The 10197-nt window shown below is 38.4% G+C and overlaps 1 protein-coding gene across 1 annotated transcript; it reads right to left on the bottom strand.

Annotated features, from left to right (window-relative positions):
• Positions 1-3775: 3775 nt before the first annotated feature.
• On the bottom strand, positions 3776-9739 carry LOC5517553 (SUMO-specific isopeptidase USPL1). Its single transcript, XM_032361930.2, has 6 exons — positions 9446-9739; positions 9196-9312; positions 8339-8913; positions 7697-7822; positions 5873-6033; positions 3776-5452 (listed from the first exon to the last, which is right to left on the bottom strand). Exons 1-6 carry the CDS (start codon positions 9554-9556, stop codon positions 4221-4223), a joined length of 2322 nt encoding a protein of 773 aa, XP_032217821.2. The 5' UTR covers positions 9557-9739; the 3' UTR covers positions 3776-4220.
• Positions 9740-10197: the final 458 nt, after the last annotated feature.

The following is a 10197-nucleotide window of genomic DNA, read 5'->3' on the forward strand; positions in this document are numbered from 1 at the left end:
CTGCTAGCAGAGGCCTCTTTTCTCAGCGAAATACAGAGAAAATAGGCCTCTGCTAGCAGGGAACAAATCGGTGACAACACCGTGTATACGCCTACAAGTAAATTATGAGTAGAAACTGCTTAGTAACGCCCTGGAGATTTTGGCGGCCGGCGGCTAGGCCTTTCTCAATTATGCTGGTAAAACTGGCATTTCAGGGCCGTAGCCTCCCCCCCCCCCCCTCCCCCAATACTTTGAAACATTATAATGAAATGAGTGGCTGTTTCCCCCCCCCCCCCCCCAATATTTTCTTAATGTTTCTGTATTGTGCCCCCCCCCAATATTTCCTTAATGTTTCTGTATTGTGCCCCCCCCCAATATTTTCTTAATGTTTCTGTATTGTGCCCCCCCCAATATTTTCTTAATGTTTCTGTATTGTGCCCCCCCCCCAATATTTGAGGCCTGATACGGCCATGTAATTAATACTAGAAATTATCCCATAAAGCCAAAAAATGCCAAAATAATATGCCTGATTTCTTTAGAAAATGATACTTGATTTCCAAAGAATGCTTCGTTTTATTTCAAACAAATCGTACAAAGTCTTACAGTATATGTTCATATCAACAACAGATGATAATTGATACTAATATTTGTTTTTGATACAACGTTCTAGCCAAAAGCCATTAAACAGTCATACCTGAAGCATCTCTTGCCGTGGATCTCTTGCTATATATGATCGAACTCACGGAAGGATCAAGGCTTTCCTGAAGGAAAGGAGGGAGGGAGGGGGGGGGGGGGATTATTATGCTCTGAAACATTTCTTCTAAAATTTCGGTCCGAAGACGTGGCCAGTGGGATCCGTTAATGGAACTGGTCTATTTTGCAAGTTTGTGGCCGACGCCGCTTTGCTGAGCAAGAGAGTTACCTGCTGACCACCCATACCTTTTCCCCACAAGTAACACAACAAATACTCAGAAACAGTCGTCGAGACAGACATAAAACAATCAAATTAAGTAATAAATACTGTGAAACTTCAAGATTATTTATCCTAATTCCTGAAATACTTGAAATCTGGATTACTGTCGTGAAAAATGACAGAATATGCTAGCAATTCTTTTTAAAAAAAAATCTCGTTTTCATGTCTTCCTCTTGAAGACGGCCCATTATGTTTAGAATCCATGCAGTCTTGTGGAGAGAAGTGAAACGCTCGACACAGCGGCGACTGCCTAAGTCTATATTATGCTTTGGACGCGGGAAATTGTAGTTTTGTGGTACTTTTCAATTACAGAGCGTACCTGTGTTTTATTTCTACCGCGAGATCCTAGACTCCATAGCTAAACTTAGACCCTACGTCATGCATTGGTTGCCCCAGTAACTTCTAAAATGGCTACCAAAGCTTCCTAAGTGTATTGTTTTTGTATTGGAGAAGAAAAGCATCATTCAAATTGGAATAAAAACACGTAAAGATGTCGTTACATGCATCAATGATGTCGGGTAAATACTCAAGAGCAAGGTTTACGCCATCCAACGTTGATGAATCCCTTTTTGGGGATCTAAAAAAGACAAGGGATCCAGATCCAGTAACAGAGTTTGACCCACCGTGGGTAGATAACGGTAAAGCGAAAACAAAATCTCCACCGAAACCGCTTCTATTCTACACTCCAAATCGACCTTCATCTTCTAGATCTTCTTCAAGAGCGAATTCTTCTTTAAGATCAACTCCACAGCGGAAATACAAACCCGTAAAATTTACACCTAGCTACGTTGACGAAAACTTGTTTGGGGATAGAAACGCACGGCGATCGAACTCACCACCTCCAAGAGAATTCGACCCTCCCTGGGCAAAAGAGGGGGATAACGGGAGAAATAATCCAATACTGTTTGATTATAGTAGGAAGAATCTCGTCTTTGATGACAGAGAAGTATTGACTAATCGATCGAGAGTCTCTACTCCTGGAAGTAGTCGGTTGAGGCCGGGTAGTACGACCCGGGAAAAACCGACTTCAAAGCCACCCTGGAGATAATTCCTACAACTGCTGTGGGGTATCACAGCTCAGCATTTAGCCAACTCGCTGGAATGTCGTTTTGAGTACAAATTATTGTGGCACCAAGAACGACGGTGAAGGTGGAAGTTCAGAAGATGTGCAAAATATCCACCAACGTTACCTAAACTACAACAAAGTAAAATTGCCCTAGTTGTGTGTTTCATTTACCATTGAAAGACGAATTATGTTTCAAAATTTCGAAGTAACCATCTATAAACAAAGTTTTATGCTTTATTTAACAAACCCAGTCAACAATTTCCCAATAGCTTCTCTAAATCAGCCGATATAAATGGATACTTTCTCAAAACAGCTCAGTGGCAGCTCACAGACACTATAGAACATGAAATGTTTTCATTGGTTATTTAAATTTTGTGAGAAATGCTTTCTTGATAAGAAAGAAGACTTTTAATGTATTGATATAGAAAGCTTACCCAAGTTCAATCTACTTTTATAGAAAATATACGTAAAATAAATTTTCAAAAAAAAGTAAAAATATAACTTTATAAGAATCTAATTAGAACTTGTTTATGCCCTTAAAAAGGACTTGATAGTAAAATTTTTAAGAATAATCTTTATTTTGCACTGAAGCTACAAAGATAGAAGCTATGTATTGGTAGACAGAAGTGTAACCATAATTTGTTTGGAGGGGGGGGGGGCTGTGTGGTCACACAGACTATGAAAAAGTAGGGAAAGCTCTTCCCACCCCCAGGTTCGAGTTTGCAATAATAATCAGAATACCACCACGCTAGCAGTCACAAATTACAAGTCTCCTGTAAAAAAAAACTTAGCGTCAGTCGTTTAGAATAAAACTATTTTTGTATAGATAACAAGACAATTGTGTTAAGAGATTGATAAATTAGTGATTTGATGTCCACTCTTATTTTCGGTGCAAATTTAAATTATGCTATCCATAATCTAGCGCATCTGCATAAATTATAACTTTGCTGTAATGAAAATGCTCGTATTTTAGAGCACACATATAGGTAAAGCATTATTTTACTATAAACATTTTAGGTGTACAAGTCAAGGGATGATGTTTAATTTGGTTTTGAATATGAAATTTGAATTTAGATTGTCCTGACATGTTGACTCATTGACGGCTGATTGATAACTGATTGTTCTTGAGCCTGGGGGTGGGAGGGCTTTTCCCTTTTATAGCAGAACCTCGTGTTTAATGATCATTTATAAGAAATGACCAACTGTTCTTTTTGTTGCAGGAGGGACCTCCCCCCTAACGATGCACCTAATAGACTCCCCCCATATAATAGCATATGGCAAATTTAAAGACAAAATTGTAATGAAAAATGTGTATACAATCTGACTTTTGTAGCAAGTTGCAGTTGTGTGTACCCTTCTCCAAGAGGTCAGGCCATAAGTACCGAAATACCCATCAACTGATCTCTGACAAGAAAACGATAAAAATTTTCACCCCATAAAAAAAACTACTGCCCCCTAATATATTTGGTGTCTAGACTATGCTAATTTTAGAATCCTGGGCATTTCAAGTTGTGAGTGGGGCATAGCCTGCTTGCAGGCGGTACTCTTGTGTTTTCATCGCGGAAAACCCCCTCTGCCATCTTATATTTTAAGCTGCATGGTTCCTGGGGGCATTTTTGCACTCGCCCCCACGAACTAGGTGGCTTAAAATACAAGATGGCACCCAATCAGCAATGGAGAGTACCGCTTGCAAGCAGGCTAAATGGGGCACAGATTTGAAGCAGGGGGCATATTTCAAAATCAAGACATCAGCTTTATACAAATATATGTTATTTCTTTATTTCAAGTATTAGATCCAAAGAATACTTCTATTTTTGAGTGGGTGATTTTTACTTTTTGGGTGAGGGCACCCTGTGCCAAGTACAATGGGACCATATCGTTTTGATGCCAACCAGCACAGTCAAAATAACGATGGGGGCCACAACTAGGCACAGCAGACTGGGAGGAGCATGCTAGAAGAAGGGGGGCATATTTTCTGATTTATTGGGGCACTCTTTAAAAATTGGGTGCTATCGAAACATGTATTTGAGAAAAGATGGTAAAGTTAACAATTAAAATGATCAAGGAACCAGAAATGTCAAGATGAAGCAGAAAATATTTGGTTGTATTTTTAAAATGAAATTATTGACATTTTCTCCATGGTTTGTAACACTATTTTGGGAATATCTCAAGTACATAAAAGGACAGACAGAGGGGCTTAAATCACTGAACTAAACTCAGTAAGTAATCTTCATTATCATTTGCTGGTCTAAGGCCTAGGTTTTGGCCAAGGGGAGATGGAGACCTCTGACAAAGGATGTTATCATCTAACAAGGCCTCAAACTCGGCTACAATATCACCCGTCTTCAATTCATTGATACTCTCTAGCGCTGAGTCCAAGGGATGTAGCCTATTCCTGTTTTCAATGGTAAGTTGTGGTCCCAAACTGGAACAAGAGCCCACTGATCCAACAGAACTTGGACTAGAATAACCACTGTCACTCTGACCATCGTCAATGATAACACCTTGAAGAGCCTTGTGCTCTGTAATGGCCTGCCATACACCTTTTGCCCCTGGAGCATCGGCCTGAGAAACATCACCCTTTGTACTAGAAAGCCTTTGCTTTTTTGGTACGTACGGTTCAAAGTGGTTTTTGCTGAGACGATGCTTCTTTGATAGCTGGGACACCATTGTAGATCTCTTCGTGACTATTTCATTAGTAACCTTCATGGTTAAGGGAGTTTTTGGTGAGTCCATTTGTTGACTAGCAACCTTCATGGTTAAGGGAATTTTTGGTGAGTCCATTTGTTCGGTAGTAACCATTGCCTCAAGGGGAATTTTCAGTGAGTGTTTATTTTGAGTTTCTGAATCATTCTTTGGAGTTGTAGATAAGGACAGATTGGAGACTGGTTTAGTAGCACTAGAAGATAATTCATCCAAGACGGTAGAGTCTACCACTTCTGCAGCAGAGTTTGCTTTCTTGTCATGTTGTACCAATATTGGTGATGTTCTATTTATGTGTGTTTTCAATACTGTGCAAGGTTGATTGGATAATGGTAATGTTCTATTTACGTGTGGTTCCAAAACACTGTTTTTACCGAATAGAGTTGAATTTGGCTGGGTATTGACCACCGAGCCGCACCTTGGGGGCACAAATGGTATCTTAGATGGCATTAACAATTCTTGCTGAGTATCTTTGCTGTAATCCATAGACAAAACTTGAGTATCTTTCTTTGGAAGACTATTAGTATCAGCAAGACTGTCATCATCCTCTGATACCTCCACTTCGACTTCTGACACCACCTCCATAGAAGGCTCCACAAAAGCTTGTAAGGTATCTTTTTCTAATGGCTCACATACCAGAATATGTACTTGTGAGGGAGGTACAGTAGGGATATCATGAGACCACGTACACACAGAGGATTTCAAATCATCTAGTTCCATCCATTTGGACCCTAGAAAAATACAAGAAGTAATGTTAAACCTAAATCGAATGGGTTTTTTTTTTATAAGAGGCTTCAAATCTAAAACAACATTTGAACTATGAAGTAATTCTCTGATTTAAAGCATATGTACAAGCACTATTGAAACATGGATCGATTCCTGACTTATAAAAGATTTCACAAATACAAACAGTGGATAATTCTTATTTCTAGCACTATGAAATTGATATCTAGCTCCTTACTATATTTGCTACTGTATAAATAATGTTTTAGTTTATTTTCATGTTTTTCTGACCCTCTCATATTTTGCTTTATCCATTGCAACTAATTTGGAATTGATCTCCAAGGCCAAACACATATTTTCCTATCTTATTGCTGTTGCGATCAAAGCCCTTGCTTAGGCTCCCTATTGTTAAGTCTTTGAACACTTACCATTGTTCTGCTTGGTCCAGCAAACAAAGTGGTCAGGGTTGTGCTTGTACTGTATGAACTGAGTCACCCTGTATCGCTGGTCGAGAATGTTAAACTCGTTGTCATGGTAACCCTCAGACCTGAGCCCCTCAACCAAGTGCAGAAAGAGAACACTGGGCGCCCTGTGGTGGACACAGAATTTGGTCTTACATCAATCAATTATTATTTCTTGAAGCTAATAAATTATCATCTTCAGGATTAAAATATTTCATCTGAAGAAGTTTCAATCTCTATTTATAAACCTATTCCAATAAGCATTAAACCATTGAAGTGTGTATCATGTCTTCTTTGCCTACAATGAAATGCCTCTATTACTCACAACATTAGCCATAACTAAAAAAAAATAAATTATGCCATTTAGATGTGATATTTTGATACATGGCGTAGCTCATAAACTAAACAGCATATCAAACATTTAAAAGTACAGTAGAAATTGCCTAATAGACTCACAGCTAAGGTATACCCCCATACAGTACAGCCTGGAAGAAACTCAACAGGCATGTTTTTTTTTGCATGTATTTTGAAGGTAGTTTGAGTGTAATGCATGCACCGATTTTGCGTGTAAAACGCAGAGTGCACTACACAATCTGTGCGTGTAGTTTCCTTTGTTATGCAGGAATGTTGGCTATTGTTCATTTGAATTTATAATGCACAGAGAATTATTGATGATGGCTAAAATACTTTCATACGACAGCCACATGAAACGAGGACATTTTAGTTGAAGCATGTATGCATTAAAATAACACGGTACGTTGTCGGCCCTTACAACAGCCCTTTCAACAATCAAAATTTATGACACCCTCTAAACACCACATTAGGTCATGCAAGTGACAAACAACTAATGTAGTGTCTTACTAGCCTGTGAGACTTATACAGTGACTAGACTAGACGGATATTCTAGCCGGCGAGACTTTGCATGTTCATAAGTTGGTGGTAAAACTCACACATTGTCTGATTGTTGTGATCTTATAATTCGCATTTCTCTCGAATTAGACTAACATACTTTGTTTGACTCAGTAGCTCAGAAAATTTGAGTGAAACCAATCTTTTCTTTAATGTGAAAATGCCAAGAATATTATAGTAGGACGATTCAGTAGGGGGGGCAGTGATTGTTTGACACAACTTCTGTACTATTTCGCTGTTCAACAAGAATAAAGCTGCACGGGCACACAACTTTTACATTTATTCCTTTCGTGCATCAAAAATTTTCATAAAACGGCTAAGAACAGTCATTTTTGTACGGCTTTCGGTACTCTTCCGTTGTTTGACAAACTGGAAGGAGTCCAACACCCAACATTTGCTTTTATCCCTTCAACACACTGTTAAGTACAAACTAACACCATTTGAGGAATATTAAGACTAAAGATTTTGTAGCGATTTCACGAAGTTTGTAGAGATCAGTTTTTATTGCCAATATAAAGAAAAGCTTAAGTTGTCACGCTTTTGAATAGTAGACATCTACAGTATCACATTGAACGCCAAATACCAATCAAACGATCAAGTTTTCTTTTTGCATACAAATGCATGGCATTGAGTTGTAGCCTCAAATACTCTCAAGGATTTTATAGAAGTTAATGAGGCAAAACATGCATGTAATTGGTGCGTGTAGTCCACTTAAGGTGTGTGGAGTTTGAGTATATGAATCGAATTACACTCAAACAACACAAAAAAAACAGGCTGTACTGTACTGTATATCTAAGTTTGGTTTTATAATTTCAATAAAACTATTGTAGGTGTAATAAATGTGTGCATGGGTGGAAAAATGTAATCTAGATGTATCCTTACTTGTCATAGACTAGATTGGATTTCTGTGAACGAGAGCCACACTTGGGGCAGGTCTTGACAAAGGTGGCTTCTGGGAGGGTAAAGTCACCAGGCGTGTTTGGCACTGTGACGACATGTTTCTTTCTCCTGTAGAAAAAAGGTACAAATATATATAAGCTCAGTCACAAAGGATATCACAGGCAACTAAATGAGTGACAGAATTGGTCTAAAGCATGCATTAAAGGCAGTGTGCATTTAAGGCCTTGAAATTGATATGGTATTGATTACCATAAGGCTTCATTCGTATGTTGCTTTCCTTTAGTGTTAAATCTAATTGTTAGCATTGAGCATACAGCATGAACTGTTCAATGTATGAATCAACTAATAAGCTTGGCATGCCAGAATTAAGTTGGGCATGGTAGTGAGTACGGCTGCACCAGTCGTGCTTTACAGCAAAGACCATGCAATCATTCATATGCTGAGCTTTTGTGGGGATGGCATTAACTAACCATTACCAAAGAAGAGTTTAAATATGCATTATCGTCAGCTGCCTCAATTTAAGGGTTATTCAAGGTTATTCACAAAGGGGTTATTCACCATGTGTAAAAAAGCAAAATTTGATAATAAACTCAGAAAAAAAAAATAAAAAAATAGAGAACTAACCTTATAGCTTCCGAAAATCCACATTCGTTACAATGGAACTGCCAAGTGTACTCTTGCAGACAAGTTTGACTTGTAACAGAGTTCTCCCTGAGGATAAGCGGAAGTGCAAAGACCGGCGAATCATTAACACCCAGCTTGCATTTCATTTTAGGCTTCAAGTAGTCCCACAATGATTGCCGAACATCACCCAAGAGGTTGTTTGCTTTGTTTTGATCCATGTGCATAATATCCAAAGCCTTTGTGTAGGTTTCCTGTAGGGTTGCTAGTCTAGAACCGGATGAGCTTATCTTAGAAGTTAGAGTCTTTATACTCTTGTTAAAAACCAACAAACTCAAGACACAATCAAGCCAGCAGAGAGCGCTACTGTTACACCACTGAATATATTCCTCAAAAGAACAATGTTCAGTTTCCATAGGGACATCGCTCAAAGAGTCACAGACTTCCAAAAACTTGTTCCCAGAGTAAGGGGATGGTGCCTTTGGTAATGAGCTGGTTGATTTCAATGAGCACGTACTGGCACCCTCCTTAGAGGATGCACACGGTTCTTGTCGACCAGGAATCCCAACAGCATCTAACTGGAAATCCAAAGAATTATGTGAGAAACTAACAATGTAGAAGCAAGTTTGTACTATACAACTCTTATTAGATACATACCAAAGTAATAAAAAAGTTACTTTACTATTCAGAAAAACAGGAGCTGACTGAGTGTAAGACGACTATTTATAGCACTATTTATTGTATAAACCAATTTACCATAAAATACCAGCACACGTCTCACATTCCTTGCACTGAGTAACACTTATTAAATAATATACTTCCTTCATGTTATATTAGGCTAAACTAGTCAAGACACTTACTTTCTGCTTTAAAGACGACTGTTTTTTCTTCTTCTTCCTCTTTATGTTCGACATTTCTGAAGCCTTTCTCTGGATTATGTAGTTCTCAAGTCTCCCTCCGAGCAGCGGGAAAACACACTACAAAGGAATGCATAAATCACGTCAAAATCACGGTAAAATAAGACTCTATAGTTACACATTGGGAAAACTTAAGAATAGCTTATACATTTTTGTACATACATGAAGGAAAGAAGTGAATAACTTATCTTACCTCGGGGTTTTCACAGAGTAAAACAGCTTCTCCGAAGTTGAGCTGAAATATCGACATGTGGCTCAAAACGCCGCTCTTTCCACAAAGTTCGCACACCATTTCGCCAGCCATTTTGGTCCGGAGACCCTTCCTAACAATTCTTAAGTGCCGTCATAGTTTGAAAATGGGAAATTTGTCCGATAAACAAGATAAAACATAGCGTTTTCGAGTGTGTACTAGTTGAGCGTAACTTGCACATGTTGTGCAGACAGAAGTAACTTTCGGACGTTCGGAAACGTTCTGCGCATGACTAGCAGTTAGTTAATTACCGCTGAATTTATTAGCGGACACAGGCAACAGGATACCCAACATTTTTTTATACACGTAAACTGATATTTTCTTCGCAAAAGTGTTTGTTTACAGAATCTGGTCGAGAAATATTTAAATTTTCCCGTAGGTCATCTCACTACACAGATTTCCTCAGTGACCATAATTCTGAAGTTGTATTAGCCTGAGTATCGGACTTTTTTTTTCAGCTAAAGTTGTATCAGTGTTTTTGGTCCTGTGCAGTGATTCTCTTATGGTTATATATATATATAACAATTTCTTGAATCACTGGGATGAATTTTTTTCGATGTTTCGGGAATGCTGTCTTCATCAGTTAATCCTGATAAAGGCGGTTGCCGAAATGTCGAAAAAAATTAAACCCAGTGATTCAAGAAATATATTGAAGTTGTATTAATTGCGCTTTGAATATATTTTATCAAGCACAC

The sequence above is a fragment of the Nematostella vectensis genome, chromosome 11, assembly GCF_932526225.1.
Source record: "Nematostella vectensis chromosome 11, jaNemVect1.1, whole genome shotgun sequence".
NCBI lineage: Eukaryota > Metazoa > Cnidaria > Anthozoa > Actiniaria > Edwardsiidae > Nematostella > Nematostella vectensis.

Bases quoted from the DNA above. Each gene is read 5' to 3' on its own strand.
- LOC5517553 (XM_032361930.2), bottom strand. From the start codon at position 9,556: ATGGCTGGCGAAATGGTGTGCGAACTTTGTGGAAAGAGCGGCGTTTTG. The intron at 8,914-9,195 runs GTAAGTGTCTTG...TTGGATTTCCAG, and splicing joins AGTCGTCTTTAAAGCAGAAA to TTAGATGCTGTTGGGATTCC. The intron at 6,034-7,696 runs GTAAGGATACAT...TGTCCACCACAG, and splicing joins TCCAATCTAGTCTATGACAA to GGCGCCCAGTGTTCTCTTTC.